The sequence below is a fragment of the Electrophorus electricus genome, chromosome 9 (genome assembly GCF_013358815.1).
Source record: "Electrophorus electricus isolate fEleEle1 chromosome 9, fEleEle1.pri, whole genome shotgun sequence".
Lineage (NCBI taxonomy): Eukaryota > Metazoa > Chordata > Actinopteri > Gymnotiformes > Gymnotidae > Electrophorus > Electrophorus electricus.
In genome coordinates, this window is record NC_049543.1 from 2010001 (window position 1) to 2028098 (window position 18098).

Genomic DNA, 18098 nt, shown 5'->3' on the forward strand with positions numbered 1-18098 from the left:
AGGAGAGAGAGGGAGGGAGGGAGGGAGGGAGAGAGAAGGAGAGGGGAGAGAGAGAGAGAGAGGGAGAAGGAGGGAGGGAGGGAGGGAGAGAGAAGGAGAGGGGAGAGAGAGAGGGAGGGAGGGAGAAAGAAGGAGAGAGAGGGAGAAGGAGAAAGAAGGAGAGAGAGAGAGAGGGAGAAGGAGAGAGAGAGAGGGAGAAGGGGAGGGAGAGAGAAGGAGAGGGAGGGAGGGAGAAAGAAGGAGAGAGAGAGAGGGAGAAGGAGAGAGAGGGAGGGAGGGAGGGAGAGCGAGGGAGAGGGGGGAGAGAGAGGGAGGGGGGAGAAAGAAGGAGAGAGAGGGAGAAGGAGAAAGAAGGAGAGAGAGAGAGGGAGAAGGAGAAAGAAGGAGAGAGAGAGAGGGAGAAGGGGAGAGAGAAGGAGAGAGAGAGGGAGGGAGGGAGAAAGAAGGAGAGAGAGGGAGAAGGAGAAAGAAGGAGAGAGGGAGAAGGAGAAAGAAGGAGAGAGAGAGAGAGGGAGAAGGAGAGAGAGAGAGGGAGAAGGAGAAAGAAGGAGAGAGAGAGAGGGAGAAGGAGAGAGAGAGAGGGAGAAGGGGAGGGAGAGAAGGAGAGGGAGGGAGGGAGGGAGAAAGAAGGAGAGAGAGAGAGGGAGAAGGAGAGAGAGGGAGGGAGGGAGGGAGGGAGAGAGAAGGAGAGGGGAGAGAGAGAGAGAGAGAGGGAGAAGGAGAGAGAGGGAGGGAGGGAGGGAGGGAGAGAGAAGGAGAGGGGAGAGAGAGAGGGAGGGAGGGAGAAAGAAGGAGAGAGAGGGAGAAGGAGAAAGAAGGAGAGAGAGAGAGGGAGGAGGAGAAAGAAGGAGAGAGGGAGAAGGGGAGAGAGAAGGAGAGAGAGAGGGAGGGAGGGAGAAAGAAGGAGAGAGGGAGAAGGAGAAAGAAGGAGAGAGGGAGAAGGAGAAAGAAGGAGAGAGAGAGAGAGGGAGAAGGAGAGAGAGAGAGGGAGAAGGAGAAAGAAGGAGAGAGAGAGAGGGAGAAGGAGAGAGAGAGAGGGAGAAGGAGAAAGAAGGAGAGAGAGAGAGGGAGAAGGAGAGAGAGAGAGGGAGAAGGGGAGGGAGAGAAGGAGAGGGAGGGAGGGAGGGAGAAAGAAGGAGAGAGAGAGAGGGAGAAGGAGAGAGAGGGAGGGAGGGAGGGAGGGAGAGAGAAGGAGAGGGGAGAGAGAGAGAGAGAGAGAGGAGAAGGAGAGAGAGGGAGGGAGGGAGGGAGGGAGAGAGAAGGAGAGGGGAGAGAGAGAGGGAGGGAGGGAGAAAGAAGGAGAGAGAGGGAGAAGGAGAAAGAAGGAGAGAGAGAGAGGGAGAAGGAGAAAGAAGGAGAGAGGGAGAAGGGGAGAGAGAAGGAGAGAGAGAGGGAGGGAGGGAGAAAGAAGGAGAGAGAGGGAGAAGGAGAAAGAAGGAGAGAGGGAGAAGGAGAAAGAAGGAGAGAGAGAGAGAGGGAGAAGGAGAGAGAGAGAGGGAGAAGGAGAAAGAAGGAGAGAGAGAGAGGGAGAAGGAGAGAGAGAGAGGGAGAAGGGGAGGGAGAGAAGGAGAGGGAGGGAGGGAGGGAGAAAGAAGGAGAGAGAGAGGGAGAAGGAGAGAGAGGGAGGGAGGGAGGGAGGGAGAGAGAAGGAGAGGGGAGAGAGAGAGGGAGGGAGGGAGAAAGAAGGAGAGAGAGGGAGAAGGAGAAAGAAGGAGAGAGAGAGAGGGAGAAGGAGAAAGAAGGAGAGAGAGAGAGGGAGAAGGAGAGAGAGAGGGGGAGAAGGAGAGGGAGGGAGAGAGAAGGAGAAGGAGAGGGAGGGAGGGAGAAAGAAGGAGAGAGAGAGAGGGAGAAGGAGAGAGAGGGAGGGAGGGAGGGAGGGAGAGAGAAGGAGAGGGGAGAGAGAGAGGGAGGGAGGGAGAAAGAAGGAGAGAGAGGGAGAAGGAGAAAGAAGGAGAGAGGGAGAAGGAGAAAGAAGGAGAGAGAGAGAGAGGGAGAAGGAGAAAGAAGGAGAGAGGGAGAAGGAGAAAGAAGGAGAGAGAGAGAGAGGGAGAAGGAGAGAGAGAGAGGGAGAAGGAGAAAGAAGGAGAGAGAGAGAGGGAGAAGGAGAGAGAGAGAGGGAGAAGGGGAGGGAGAGAGAAGGAGAGGGAGGGAGGGAGAAAGAAGGAGAGAGAGAGAGGGAGAGAGAGAGAGAGAGAAATACACTCATATGCATGCACACACACACTGCTGTGATCTTACTGACAGACTCTCACACTTATCCCACCATCCCCACTCCTGTTAATTACTCATTAACTGTCATTCAACAGCCTGGGCCTCCTCTACATCTTCCAAACAGGGATCTGAGACCATGTACATCCTGTTCAGTTGTACATGGAGCTGATTGTTAAAATAGTCTGGATTGGTAAATAGCACACGTCCTGCTGAGTTGTTATACATATTATTGTCGTGCTTTCATGCGCATGCTGCTTTAATTGTCTGCAGAGCATTAATCAGGGATTTTTTTGTGGGGGGGACTGAAGCTCTTTCCAGACCTCCCTGTTCTTTAAGGCCATCTGTTCATCGAGCCAGTAGTTTAGTCATAATAGCTTATAGCCTTTAATTCATGCAAGCTTTCTAGTCAAGATTGTGTTTGTCTACGAGGGATTTATGGAAGCTTGGATGGCTAGTGTTCATATGGGTTAAATGCTGTTTCCTCATAATACAATGAGAGAGCCGAACAACATTTAGGTGAACGCAAAATGGTAGAAAAATCGTTTGCATAAAGAAGCGTACACTACTTTGACTATATAGAGGTCTGTGAAAACAGACTCCTTATGTAGTTGGTGTGTTATTTGTTGTGTGTTTGTTAGACAGTGTTTTGTGTGTCCTGTAACTGGAGATAACTGGATATGAAATCCTGATAAGGGAAACCCAGGCTATTTCTACGCAGTGGTAGCTGGTGTGGTCAGTAGGAAACGGTTATCCAAGCAGTTCAGAGGTGGAGTGCAGGTGATCCTGTGGGCTTCCTCTTGCTCCTCCAGTGGCTCATGCCTTCTTCCTGGTTTTGCTTTAATGAACAACAAGAAGAAAACATTGTCCTCTTAAAATGAGATGGCGGGTGCATTTTTTCAGTGTGCGATCGTCATGTCGTCATAGCAACGACCGCGGTACTCCAGTCTGGTGTTTTGCCAGTGGAAGTTTGTCCTGAGTACATGTGTGTGTGTCTGCATCTTAGACCACATAAATGAAAAGGCACCTGAAATAATGGTCTCCTAAGAGTAATCAAAGCCTGTTCTATTTCAAACATTTTCTGACCTTTGTGTATTTGTATTGTCTAATAGTGTTCAATGTTAAAGTTGAAAAGAATCAGCGTTTTTGTAAATATGCTGTCTGTACTCAGCTCCTTCAAATTAAATAGATGTTTTCTTTACATCTGCTTAGTTTTCACCTAAAGAAGAAATACTGAATATCTTTGGCCATTGAGTTTTCCAGTAGATGTGATTGGGTGTGACGCCTCTCTCATTCCAGGGTGACAAATATATTATGCAGTAAATGGCCTTTGATGGCAAATATTGTTGATTGTTACAGTTGTACCAATACACTCATTACTTGATTACAAACATTTGTTTATTAGAAACATTGTGTAGATGCACAAGTAGAGACCACAGCTCATGTGTGGCTATGTGCAGTGGTCTGTTTCTGGTTAGAGGGTTGCTGTTGGCTGGATATTTTTGGGTGTTGGACCGTTCTCAGCTCAGCAGTGACACTGACACTAGTAAAGATTCCAGTAACACTGCTGTACCTCATACACTCACACCAGCACAGCACCCAGCACAATTCCAGGGCAACTGCAGGCTTCCTGCCCAAATAATACCCCCTCACCAGACCACTGTCTGACACTGGTGACACTGGTGAGTGATGAACAGGATAGATGCTGACAGCCCAATTCTGCATGTTAACAAATTGGCTGCAGTCAATATTTCTATTAAAATGCACCTGTAAGGCAGGTCTACCATTTTAAAGGAGCAATAAGTATTTTTTTCAAATGGCTTTTTTTTTTTTTCGTTATGAAGCGGCTATTATACTGACACCTGTTGGCCTGGTTGTTTCAGAGCTTGTGTCCTAAATGTACTTTAAACATGGCTGCCTCCACGTGAGTGACCTGCGATGTGAAGCATAAATTGGTTCATTTGAGTAATTTAATTAATCTCATGTGAGCTTTACTTTATAGGGGAAAAAAAGCAAAAATAATTTACCTTCATAAATGTTTGCTACTTTTTGGTGGTCAAAATTATTTATTTCTAATTTAAAGTGCCCAGTGAGTGTAAGCTTAAAGTAGACATTACTGATAAACTGCGTGCTGAGGATACAGTCTAGTCCTGGTTAACCATACCTGAATTCAGAGAAGTTGAAGCACAATCTATTCCTATGGTAATAGATCCTCAGTGAATGGTCCTAGCACCTGTGCGCTGTTGCCGTGGTAAACAAACATTGGCTGTGTCTGAGTGTTCCTCCAAGGTGGATACACTAGAGGAAAGCTGTGAACACCTGCTGCTCCTAGAAAGATTCCCACTGCCAGGTCTTCAACGCCACCTTCTACAGTACTTCTCTCATGGCAGGGACTGTAGTTGGTGTTAATTAGCTCAAACCTGAGCCACTGGGGTGGGTATATAAGCGCACTATTGATCACACGCTCACATGTAACTCTAGGTGTTGTTTTTCAAGACCGACACAAAATCTTTTATTCCTCTTAACTGCTGTCAGTGGGGATTCTGGAAAGTGGTCTTTTTTGGATTTTCTCTGCAGTACGTGTCTTCGAGGTCAGATCAATTGTTCAGTTAGTCTGGCCTTTTAAGAACAGCTCATATAGACAATTAATGTTTTTGAATGGATCTTTGTCCACCCCCCTGCACTCTGCTGATGTTTCAATTATGGTGGCTTATTCAGAAGTAGCTGTTCTAGATTAGACCTCCCTTACATTTAGCCTATTTTATTGGTTCCTTTAGGCACATGTGGTTTCAGCCTGGTTCAACTTGCAGCAGCTCAGCTAAGCTAAAAGCAGTGTTAACTAACAGCAGTGCTCTGGACAGCAGACCACACTGCGTGTTCCTGCCTCCTGGGGCTGTTATTCAGTTCATTGTTGCCCCAAGGGCCTTGGTGGTAAAGCCAGTGGGAGGAACATGGCCTGGTCCATGCAACTCCAGTACCAAACTGGTGCAGCATGTGGTCGCGTCCAAGATCCACTTCAAGGGCCATTTTCCTTTTGTGGTTGTAAAGCTGTGATGTTTAGATCCACCAGATGAAGGACTGCCAGACAGCGAAACGTTTGTGTGTGCTGGAGAATTGCATCACTGCTTCTCCGACAGAGCTGTGTGTGTGTGTGTGTGTGTGTGTGTGTGTGTGTGTGTGTGTGTGTGTGTGTGTGTGTGTGTGTGTGTGTGTGTGTGTGTGTGTGTGTGTGTGTGTGTGTGTGTGTGTGTGTGTGTGTAAGTATACCTCAGTGGTTGTGTGAGCTGGTGCTTCAGTTCCTCAGACATGGTCAGTTTGTGATGCAGCACATTCTTTACTCAGTCGGGCCGGCACGTTGACTGAAGGCGGTTCAATTGATTGCACTTTAAGGGGCGCTGCAGTACTAGGCAGCCTTCAGTAGAGCTGAAAGGTTTCACACACATACACGCAAGCACGCACGCACACAGGCTTTGTAAGGAATTATAAGTCTGATGTGCGTGTGCATGTCTCTGTCTCTCTCTGTCTGTTCACCCTGAACACCCGAGCTGGAATTGTCGAGTGCTGTGAAATTTGGCCTTTAAGTTCCTACCGTGAATATTCACCTTTTTACTAATACTGATGAAGTTCTCATGAAATGCTACGACCTTGTAGAGGGTGATGGGTGTGTTGTAATGACAGGAGACAGTAACCTGTTTTTTGTGTGTGTATGTGTGTGTCTGTCTGTCTCTGTTTATGCTTGTGTGTGATTTTGCACATTAACCTTTTGTGATATTTGTCAGGTGAGTTGGTATCAGCTCTCTCCCTCCTCTCTCTCTCTCTCTCTCTCTCTCTGTCTCTCTCTCTCTGCATGCCCTTCTTCCTTTCCTGGCTTGTTATGCTTCCTGATAGCCTGTGGGGGATGGGATGGTTGTGTGGTTGTGTATTTCCCTCCTCCTCTTTTGCATCACTTCCAGATTGAAGCAACCAGTACAGTTCTAGCTCCACCATTACACACATGACAGCTCTCCACCTACCTCTCCCCTGTGTGTGTATACACATCATCATCTTCATGAACCATCCTAAAGCCGCTACAGGCAGTAATCCAGCATTCCTGCAGCCTTCACATCATACAGATGGCCTTCGCAAAGTGTCAGCTCAGGTTTTTTTTTTTTTTCTAATTGGAAATGAAGCTTGTTTACAGTGATTAGGGGTTTCCCCTTGAATAGGCTTCAGTTAGAAGGATCTTGTGAAGCATCTGGGTACTCCAAGTAAAGTGAGGAGCATTATGTTGGTGCCTCTGGCTGAGCTGTATACAAGTGTGTTAAGCTAATAAACTGCAAGGAGGAGAGGACGTATGCTATTTTAAGGGGCGTAGCTTACCCAGTGATGTGCTAAGGGGGGTAGTTTGCACTGCACAGCCAGGGATGGTGGGGGTGTGAATGCGTTGATAAGATGTGTTTGGGCCTCTGTGTAGGGGTGGAGTGACAGGTATGGTGAGCAGACAGGGAATGGAAAATGGATGTGAGTAAAGTGTTGTGCAGGGATGCGCCTTTATACAACTGAGAATACAATAGAGGGGCCTTGTACTGTAATAATAGTTATGTCAGCAGTGGATATCTTGAACACACACACACGCACACTCCTCACTCTCTGTAGACCCCCTCCTCATGTTCTTCATCCAAATAGTTAGCCCGTTAACCACACCCCCTTTATATGTTTCACCCTACACTGCTTTAGGTCCAGTGCATCTGAAAGGCATGTGTCTGTAGAAAGTGATTCCTGGATCAGATGTTTTGAAACTCGTTATGGCTCATGAGTAGCGTAGATGGGCAGGTTGGTTGTTGGGGTTGGTGGTGAGGGGGAGATCCCCTTGGGCATTTAGAGAGATTCAAAGAAGAAGGTGGAGGGTATTTTTAGAAAAAGAGGTCTGGGGGTCAGATGGAGAGATGTGAGGGGAGCCTCTGTTGGGGGTGAAGAGCTGTCTGTCTTTCTGTCTCTCAGCCCCTGCCTCAACCAATGTACCCCTCTGCCCCTGCAATGTACCCCTCTGCCCCTGCCCTGCCCCTGCCTCTATCGATGTACACCATTCCCCCTGCCTGCCCAACTCAAACAAGACCCTTTTTCTTGCTCTCTCGTTTTCACACTTTTTCACCCTCTCACTCACATCGGCTCTCAGTCTCACTCACTCACTCACTCACTCACTCACTCACATTCACTCCCTGTCTCTCTCTCTCTCACTCTTCTTCCCTTGCTTGGGTAGATGTTAAAGCCAAGATCAATTAGGGCTGCTTAAGAGATGGATGAAACCTGTACTGTACAGTAGGGTGAAGCAGTGATTGATGGGCACCAGGAGGTCACGGCTACAGTGCTTTGGTTTGTGTGTTTGGTTTCTACTTGCTGTTGGGTGTGCGTGCGTGTGCGTGCGTGCGCATGCGTGCGTACGTGAGTTCTGACAGTGATCTAAGGCTTGTATTACTTGAGTTCTGATATTGATTTAATGCTTAAATGGAATCACACTTGCACTACAGCATTATCATTAAACCTCAGTCTAAGACTAAGTATTAAAGCTTAGTATTAAACTTTACTGTGCAATAGGAAATGCCATTCCTGTGTCCACTCACAACAGGCTGTGTCATGATCCCTCCACCATTTTGTACAGGTTCTAGATTACAAATCTTTATGCTGCGTATGGTTTTCTCCCACATACAGATTCTGTCTTCCTCTTTCTGTGTCTCTCTCATATATCATGAACATCCGCCTCTGTACTGAACACTCCAGATCAGCTAGCAGCACATTAGGGCCTCTCCTGGCTGCCTTTTGTAATTGTAATGCATAAGGAGTATGATTCTAACCCTTCTCTCTCTCTCTCTCTCTCTCTCTCTCTCTCTCTCTCTCTCTCTCTCTCTCCCTCTCTCTCTCTCTCTCCCTCTCTCCCTAGGTCCACACACAATGAGATGGAGAAAAACAGGTATGTCTACTTTGATGTCCCACAATGTCTGTGTCCCAGTCTTTGACTCTGTTCTAATGCCTGCTTCTCTGCAGGCTTATTTATGACTGTGTTATGTAGCCACTGGGAGAGAGCGAGGCTACACAATATATCAATTGCTACTTGTTATTATAATACTGGCCTTTGCAGTATTCATATTTTAGAAGACTGGAATATGCAGTTGAATATTGGGTGGTTTTAGTAAGTCAAAATATTCATGTGATCCAGGAAATGTAAGCAATCTTATTTTTGAGGTAATGCAAGTTTTTAATTATGTTGCATCAACAGTTCACCAATATAATATTTATTTTAAGATTTTGTAGCAGTCACACAATGGCAATGTATAGCATTTGCAACTGTAGTCTAGTTCATATAATGTAACTCTAGTAGAAAATGTCTCATCCTTTCCACTGAAAAATGAGCTGCCAGCTCCTGGTGAAGCCCAAGTGAAGGTTAGACAGACATGAAGGTTCTCAGAAAAACTAAACAAACAAGAAAATTAATTCTCAGTCTGAAGAAGACCGAGCTGTCCTGAAATGACTCAGTCTGCTGACATTAAGAACACTGTGCAGGTGCCACCTCTGTTGGTTTCCCTCTTCAAATCCTGGGCTATGGTGTGGATGAGTTCACAGGTACTCAAGTTAAAAAAACAAAGACCTGCCTTGGCGTTTGCCAGGTCTTGGATTGTATAATACTGTGCATTCAGGGTTTTTCTCCTAAGGGCAGCTAACAGATTAAATGCATGTAAAAGGTTTTTCAATAGAGGGCTCTCGCTGATGGTGTAATTAGTTCAATTTACCCCAACTTCTCTAGATCAGTCGTCGTTTGTCTTCATTTGTGTCAGGGGAAGAAGGTATGAGTGACATGTAGCTTGGCTACATTAGCTGGCCACTTTTCCTGACTCTGCTCCTTCTAGTATTCTGTGGTTCCTTCCAGCTTAGCTGGGTCTCTCTCTCTCTCACACACACACACACAGACAGCTTGCAGCTCGGCTTGCAGACAAGGCTGAATAATATATGGCTGTCGGGTTTAGCAGTGTGCACAGGAAGGCTGTCTGAACTGCTCTGACTCAAAAACTCTTAATGATGCACACAGCTCCAGCCTCAGACCCCCCCCCCCCAAAAAAAAACAAAAAAAACCAAGCAAACAAACAAACCTGCCACTGCGAACAGGCTTAGCACTGCCCTCTCTTGTGGACATGAACGCAGCCTAATGTAGCATCACAGGGTTCTTGTCGCTCCACCTGCCCTGGACGGCATCGCGGTTCATGTTTAGAAATCTGCTTTGGTCCTCATATAGAGAGCTGCACAGAGGGAGAGAGACAGAGCAGAATTCTGCAACAAAACATCAAAATGGAGTCTGGGTAATTGTGTCATAGCACAAAGAGCCCTCCAAGCTAGGCCTGGCTGTATAAGACTTGAGTTAGCGTCTAACCACAGGGACTCATCAGACATATAAGTAGGCTGAACCAAAATAGGATTGTGGGCATCAGAATACGACACGGCATTGGAAAACCTGGTGTTTACAACACAGTAATATATTTACCAGTGTTCTTGCAGTGTTCTTCCAATCGGAAATTTGCTCAATGGGATCAGTTGAAGGGAAACTGTAATGGCGCATCGTAAAATGCAAAGATGTGTGTGCTCAGACCTGCATTTTGCACTGCTTGGCTCATATTGTAACTTTTTATACCCAGACAACCCACAGAGGGAGGTCTACCTGTGTCATCTAGTTTGACGCTCCAGATCAACATGGCATGCTGCTCACACTGTTGCACATGCTGGAGATATTTACCCTCCACCAGATCTGGCCCTCACGCAGATACCTTGCACTTAGGGGAGAGACACACACACACACACACACACAAACCCAAGGATAGGACACTGAGTGGAGAATGCGTAATGATTACCCTAGAGAATATGGCAAACAGCCACCCTGTGTTTTCTTCTCTGTCAAAGGAGCCTTGCAGAGGGGCAACGTGGGCTTGTATTGAGGAGTGGAGCAGGTGGGTGGAGCACGAGGGTTAATGCAGTGCTATGTTTTCTCTATGAAAGGTGGAGGAGGAGGTGGGGGCTCTGTTGGTTGATCGTGAGAAAGTAGCTCTCAGACTGTAACCGGAGCTCTGTGGCACCGCACCTCCGCCCCTGTGCCGCTCTACTAGGGGTTAAGACAATTCCACAGAGGTCAGAGGGTCAGGGGGTAGCAAAAATGAGAGATTTACAACCCACAGGGTCAGAGATCACCAATGCGACCTGTTTTCCTAACAGAGGTACAAGGCTGTGCACAGCATATGAGAGTTTGGAGAGAGGGCGTGGAGAGAGGCCTTGGGGGAGGGGATGCGGAACCCCTCCCACTTTCTGTTGCAAAGCCGGCCCTTGTCTGCCTTAACCAATCACAGCTCTCCACATGTGCCTCCTTTCCTGGATAGGAGTCGAAGACTGGTTGTAGGACAAAGTCTGCACTTCAATCTTTCCTCTCAAATACCAAAGAACATGGAGGGTGTGGCTGAAGGGTCATTTATACTTAAGCTGTATCCTTCCTCTTGAGGCCCACCTACATTTAAAAAAAATATTTTTTAAATAAAACCATCACCTATGACCCTTGAACCATGCCGTCTGGATGTGTGCTTGTGTGTGTGTCTACATTTAACAAACATCAGAGCCCTAATCATAGTTAAGTCCTGTCACTGGTTATGTGCTCAGAGGTTATATAATCGTACCCCACTGCCCTTTAGTCCAGTTAGCCATGCAGAGACTGAAAGAAGAGAACAGTAGCACAGATTTGACCCCATGTGTGTGGACCTGTATAGGAGAGACTGGTATATGTTGGTGAGTGAGAGTGAGAGTGAGTGAGAGTGAGTGAGAGAGAGTGAGAGTGAGAGTGAGTGAGAGTGAGTGAGTGAGAGTGAGTGAGAGTGAGAGTGAGAGAGAGAGAGAGAGAGAACCTCTTTCTGAAACATCCTGTAACTGGAAACAATTTTGAAAATTATATACATACACAGGAGACACGGGTATATGTTAATATGTTAATCTTATCTTTCAGTGAATCTTATCTTTCACACCACGGTCCTTAATGAGCAAAGCTCACTCTGTACACCACCTATCATTCACCACCACCCATTTGTGCAGTTCTGTTCTCTGCCATGGTTACTGTGCATGCAGCCCCTGGGTGAAGCACTGTCGACCCACATCCCTGGATTAGCATTGCTAGCATGCATCTCAGTCAGACGGTGAAGCAGCAATAGCTGTTAGTAGCTCAGAATACATAACAGGTTGGTTTATGTACATAAACATATTTTGTTGAAATATTTCTATTTTGTTGAAAGGGTTAGTTCAAAAAATTGTACTACTTTTTAGTTTTCTCCAAAATTGTCTTGATGCGACATGAAAAAATAGATGTCCATGTCAGACACCAATAACTTTTGCAATCTTTTGTGTTTGATATGAACATATTGAACTGCTGCTTAGTGAATCCACCTTTGAACTGTGTGCATTACACACTCAGAGAAAGAAGCTTCATATAGTTTTTCTTTTTTTTTTGACTCGTAAGGAATGTATTTGTTGGAGAGCTGCGTTAACTGCTTTGCTAATAAAAAAAATGTCTCCATGTGGTCCTTCACTTTTGCAGCCATTCTAAGTTAACTTTCCTTTGCTGGGAACTTTACAATTTGTTTGCAAATGTTCGAATATCAGACTAAACATATATAGAGAAGTAATCAACAGATAATGGTATGGACTGACTGTGCAGTAATCTATGGGCTGGAGTTTGGAAAGGAATACAATAGAATGGCTGTTCAGTAATCTATTTTTGATGCTAACTAGTGCAAACCACTGGCACCCACTGGCTTTAACGTGTTAAATTAGCATAAGACACACCCCCATGCTGTGAAATGTCCTACTTTAGAACATAAGTGAATTAAGTTAAATGTCATCATGTCTTCCACTCCTCCTAACCAGCAAGCTTGGTTGTTGCTTAACCTACATATTAACAGCAGTCAGGCTATGTGCTATATCCTCTTTTCAGACTGGGGATGGAATTACAGAAGGTTTTCACTAACAGCTGAAGGGTTGTGCCATCAAATAAAAACACTGATAAGGCAGTGTGCACAAGCATTTGATAAGCTGCCAGTGTATTCACTTTCTACAGTGTCATCAGCGTAGAGAAAATGAAAAGGTGTTCTTTAAACAAACGTTCTCAGGGATAATGTATTCATGGCAGGTGTTTCACCTGACACACTTGAACCATTATATAGGGAACAAATCCTACTCCTAAAGCTCGCACTGTCTCACTGGGATTTGCCCACGTTGTGTGGTTCCACTCATTTATTTAAAAAAAAATCTGGCAGTGCTCACTGGAGGAGCCATTTTGTGAATGAATACTAGTTAAACATTGTCACACCATCCTTTCAAAATGGTGATTAGGCTATTGTGTTATGAAAATCATCATTTCTGATCTTTTTTCCCACCTAGATTAAAAAAATACATAATATCCATCATGTTGACTAGTTGTTATGTGCTTAGTGTGTTTATACACATGACCTGTTCAGCATATGCAGAAGGGAAAGTGATTTAATTGAGGGTGTTGGGAGACAGAATTGCTCCAGGAATAATCATAGGTCTCTGTCACTCCTCTTTTTCTTTTCTCTCTGTTTTTGTTTTAATGCCGTGACTCACAAAGAGATGCCCACACACAAACACACACTGATACACATTTTCAAAGTAGCAATGTGTGCACACACCCTCACACAAAGAGCTCTGTTGCCATTAGCCACACACTAAGAGACAGGCAGAGAAATAGCTGGGATGTGACCCACGCCTTCACGCGTGTATGCATTTTCACGGGGAGGTTGTGTAACGGGTCGTGTGGGTACCGCTACCCACCACGCCTTTAGCAGCTGGGAATGCTATTATCACTGGATTAACCCTTTGATGGGCACTGCGTCAGCGGTGCTTTTAGAGTTTTGCAATTGAGAGTTCCACATGTAATGTAACAATAATTGTAGTCAGTTCTGACAATACTTGTTGCATTCTGGAACCACGAGGGTTAATGTGCCCCTGCTGCTAAAGCATACCTGAGCATAACATACAGACAGAAACCGGCAGAGTGGGGCTCTTCAGTTCTGACAGAATCAATCTGGGTCATCCCTAAAGCTGCTGTCACTTTGCTCAGAGTTAGGTGTCATATACTGAAACAACATCCTCCTTCATCCCTGGATCTTTTTAAAATCCAGATTAACAGACGCTGAGGTCATGTGATATATAAAGCAGTGTGTGACATAGGGCAGCTGATCCATACTTACAGCTGTTACTGCAGGCAGCCACCCTGCCTGGGACCGACAGGAGGTAAACGTGACCTCTGAGCACCAAAGAGCAGCTCCCTGAGCTCCCAGAGCACCCATTGTACCTTCCTAAGTGACTCCGTCTCCGCTACAGTGTCACAAGTGGGATGGCAGCGTGTCCCAGGTTGATGAATGCACCCCTGCTATAAGGGGATGGTGAAGCCCAGTGTGATGGAGACCATCGCTCTGCGAAAGGGAGGATGGGACTGTCACCTAAGAAGGTTCAATGGCTGCTCTGGCTGCTGTGCCAGGGAGCTTCTCTTTGGTGCTCAGAGCTCATGTTTACCTCCTGTCAGACCCGGGTTTGAGTCCTGGGTAGGGTGGCTGCCTTCATTGCACCCCATTTAACCTTCCTAAGTCTCTCACATTGTTACTGTACTGAGATCTGTGGCCTGAAGTGTTCTGATGTTTTCGTGCTGCCATGAATTCTGTAATAAGAAGTTTATGGACCCTGGTCCGAAATGTTTACGTTTATTATGTCTGCTATTTTAAGAACTGAAGCAGTAGCTACCTCAGAGTCACTACTGTGCAGTGTGCAGTTGCAGGATATAATTGGAGATTACATTGTCCGTCATCATTAGTGTGTACTTAAAATGATTTGTCTCTGTCACTTTTCCTCTTTGTTTATTTCTCTCTCTCTCTCTCTCTCTCTCTCTCTCTCTCTCTCTCTCTCAGACGGGCACATTTACGACTATGTTTGGAGCGTTTGAAATCTCTGGTGCCTCTGGGACCAGATTCCAACAGGCACACTACACTTAGCCTACTAATGAAGGCCAAGGAACACATCAAGGTGCATGCGTGTGTGAGTGCGAGTGTGTGAGAGTCCATGCTGAAGACCATGGTCTCTGAGCATATAGAAGAAATAACAATGGAAATGTCACTAAGTCACAATATATGATTTATAAATGCTGATTTTACATTTATATGAAATGCCAAATTCCAGCACGAATCCGACGGCCCACCCTAGATCTCTGGTTTTGTCTCCTCCGGCTCACAGCACACCTAAACCAGGTAACCGAGTGTGGGAGGTACACTGATCACCTGGCTCAGGTATGCTGGGGGCTTCCATCAAGCAGAAAGGCTTGGGGTGTGGCCCAGGGAGCCCCCCATGGTGCCGTGTGTGCTACACCACACATCACAGACAGCTCAAACACACACTTTACATGTGTCATCATCACAGGATTTGCTTTAGTTGTCAACCTCAATCTTGTTAAAGAATATGTTAGGATTAGGGAAGGATTTGAGAGTTTGTAATTGAGATTGAACTGAATTGAGTTTTGACTCCCTGCTATGAATGAAAGAGTGTTTTCAGGTTTTGGAGTTTGAACAGTTAGTGATTGTGTGTGTGTGTGTGTGTGTGTGTGTGTGTGTGTGTGTGTGTGTGTGTAGAGGTTGGAGGATAGTGAGAGGAAAGCTCAACATGCTATTGAGCAGCTGCAGAGAGAGCAGAGGCACCTGCGCAGACGCCTGGAGCAGCTGGGGGTGGAGCGCACTCGCATGGACAGTATGGGCTCCACGGTGTCCTCAGACAAGTCCGACTCTGATCAAGGTACTCACACGCTGATCAGCTCACTCCCACAGTCCTACACACACTCTCACACTCCCACACTCCACCTCACACATGCTCAGTCCTACACACACACACACACACCCACACACCTTTTCTCAAACAACCACAGTCCATCACTCATTCATACTTGTCCAGTTAGACACACATCTTCAATGAAAATTATCACTGTAAGGTTCCATAGCTCAAAAAATGTCTACAAAAGGATTTTCAGTGTGTTTCACTCTGACCTACAGACAGATGGACATCATCAATATGAATTCTACTGATTAATAGGTTAACACACACACATGCTCAAAGTGTTGCCTATGAGATCTCTTATTGCATATCTTTTATGTGTGTTTTTGCATGTGCCTGTACCCATGTGTTCTGTCTGCGTGCATGTGTTCTGTGTGTGTATTCTGTGTGCATATGTGTGTGTGTGTGTTCTGTGTGTCTGTGTTCATTGTGTGCGTGTGTGTTCTTTCTGTGTGTGTGTGTGTGTGTGTGCGCGTGTGTGTACATTGTGTGCCTGTGCATTGTGTGTTTTCGGGTGTGTTTGCACGCGTGTGTGTTCTGTGTGTGTGTGTGCCTGCGTGTGTGCGCTACAGAAGAGTTGGACGTGGATGTGGAGGGCACTGACTACCTGCTGGGTGATGCGGAGTGGAGCACCAGCAGTGTGAGTGACTCTGACGAGCGGGGCAGTATGCGCAGCGTGTGCAGTGACGAAGGCTATTCCAGTGCCAGCCTCCTCCACCTCACCACCGCCCATGACAACACCCCCACACTCGGTTGCACCCTATAAGACCACAACTTCTCCTCCCCCTAAACCCAGAGCTCCATCCCCTCTCTGCTCGCCCCACGCATCTTGGTGCACTCCCCCGATCGCCCTTCTCTTCCTGGGCTCCGATGGATCGTCTCCAGGGCTGGATTAGTTCAAAGCAGATTTGGCCTTGGTCTCTGCAGACTGTGGTCAAGTTGTATCAAAGGTTTCAAGGTCAGACCTCTGATCTGGGGTCAGTTTTTGCATCTTAGATCCTTATGATATGACGATAATGAGCTGAACGTACATCAGTCCTTCTGTTCTCATATGCGTCATGCATATGAGCTCAGCTTTTCTTCTGTATCTGAAATGAACTTGCTGTTATTTGAGTTCTGAACCACAAGAGCAAAAGCAAGACTTTTTCACACGATTTGCTCTCTTCTGCAGTCTGGATACGAGTACAAAGGACAGAAATCAATAGGAGGAAGATTAGAGTGAGCATTGGAGTGAACCCACAGTCTCAGCCAACTACACCTCATATATCCAGCACAAATTGGACCAGTTGGAGTCTGTCCAACCACACTTCACATCGTTGCCCCGCCTTCTTTCACTTATCCAATCCCGCCCATGCTATCACTCTGCACCGTCCAATCAGCAGCAGAGGGGCAGAGGAGAGCTGCCTGCTGTTGTCCAATCAGTTCGTCCTTTCCATACGCTGCCCCTACCTCACCACTCTCCTGTTCAGTGACAGAGGCTCTTGCTCTGCCCCCCCCCCCCCCCCCCCCCCCCCCCCCCCCCCCTTAAAGCTCAGAAAGAGCAGAACCTTGAAACACCCATGAAAGACCTTTCAGCCAGAGAATGTGTAACACACCACACCCACTGCCTACTCAGACCTCTCTGGGCCAATCGTACGCAGTCTATCTGTCACCGCCTTCCATTCTCCTCCAATCAAGACTGGACTGTCCAGGCACAGGGCTAGGTCACCTGATCTGTCAGGTGACCTATCAGCATGGAATTTTGCACTTAGAGCAGGGATGCCTAACTTCAGTCCTGGAGATCTACTACCCTGCTGAGTTTAGCTTCAACACTCCTGACTCTAATATTCCGATGCAGATGAAGGGCTTGATTAGTTGGATCGGATGTGTTACATTAGGGTTAAAAATAAACTCTGTAGGTTGTTAGATCTCCAGAATTGGGCATCCTTGACTTCGAGCAACCTGTCGGTTCAAGCTGCTTCTGGCAACAGACCTAAGAACAGTATTATTGTTAGTGTCTGACAGCTTAACTAGAGGAAACTGTTCTGAGATCTGTGCTGTGAAGGATGCTTCTACCAGGAGCTCAGATAACACAGCAGGAACGTCAAAAAAACAAGCAAAAGGTGTGTGGACACGCTGTCATTGTCGTCATCGTGGTTGGTTTTAATTTTTTCCCTCTTCAGAGGGGCTGCAGCTATTCTAGTTCTGTATCAGGTGTAGTCTTATAGTTAGTCTTAAAGAAATATCTTCCTGCAGTGTCCAGCATTCTTTTCCTCCACCCATCTCAGTGTACTTGGAGCCATGGGACACTTACACCAAGCACTGCTGTGATGTCATTCTTCTCAGCAGCCACTAGTACTGTTCTCTGTGGAGCCAGTGGAAGATGCCCTTTTAAACACCAGACATGAGGCTGGTCTTGACATTTGCATTACTTTGTTCTAAATGATGGGTTCAGCCAAACACACTAACACTAACAGTGATTTGATGCTAACGTTGCCATGCTAACGTCAGCACTCTTGCATGATTGGTCACAACCGTGGTTATATGTGACCTCTGAGGTCAGGAATTGTGGGTAAGTCGAACTGCACTCGTGTTAGGATGAAAAGGGCACCTTCTACCCAGACCGCTATTACCGTGTTGGGCAGCAGGGCGGCAGTAAAGAACACACGTCACTTGTACTTCATGACGCACACACGAGCGTCCGGGGATCCAAGCAACTGTTACTGATTGTTACTGCTTCTGTTCTTACTCTGAATGGGTGCTTGACTTTGCCACCTTGATTTTTACCAGGGGTAGAACAAGAATCGAAGACATCGTGTTGTTGTAAGGAGCATAATGCGGCATGAGATTGTGTAAGGGTGGGTGGGTCTGGGTGTGTGCTGGGGGAGGTGCTGGGAGGAGTAGGGTGGGATGGGGGTGGGGCTTGACCTGGGGGCAGTACCTGGGAGAAATGGCAGAGGGCTGGGGCAGGGGTAAAATCTGGAATTCAGGTTGTTCTTTCTCTTCCTCTCTCTCTAAGGACA

At 46.6% G+C, this 18098-nt stretch overlaps 1 protein-coding gene across 2 annotated transcripts in view; it reads left to right on the top strand.

Moving 5' to 3' along the window:
- The window catches only part of mxd1 (MAX dimerization protein 1), a 22181-nt gene extending 6155 nt beyond the window's left edge, over window positions 1-16026 (top strand). The window contains exons 3-6 of one of the 2 annotated variants that reach the window (XM_035529960.1): window positions 8126-8155; window positions 14187-14301; window positions 14901-15060; window positions 15669-16026. In XM_035529960.1, the coding sequence (XP_035385853.1) occupies window positions 8126-8155; window positions 14187-14301; window positions 14901-15060; window positions 15669-15862 (499 nt within the window). In that variant the 3' untranslated portion in view covers window positions 15863-16026. The remainder of the gene's footprint in view (window positions 1-8125; window positions 8156-14186; window positions 14302-14900; window positions 15061-15668) is intronic. The other variant, XM_035529961.1, reaches the window with a different exon arrangement.
- The last annotated feature ends 2072 nt before the right edge of the window (window positions 16027-18098 follow it).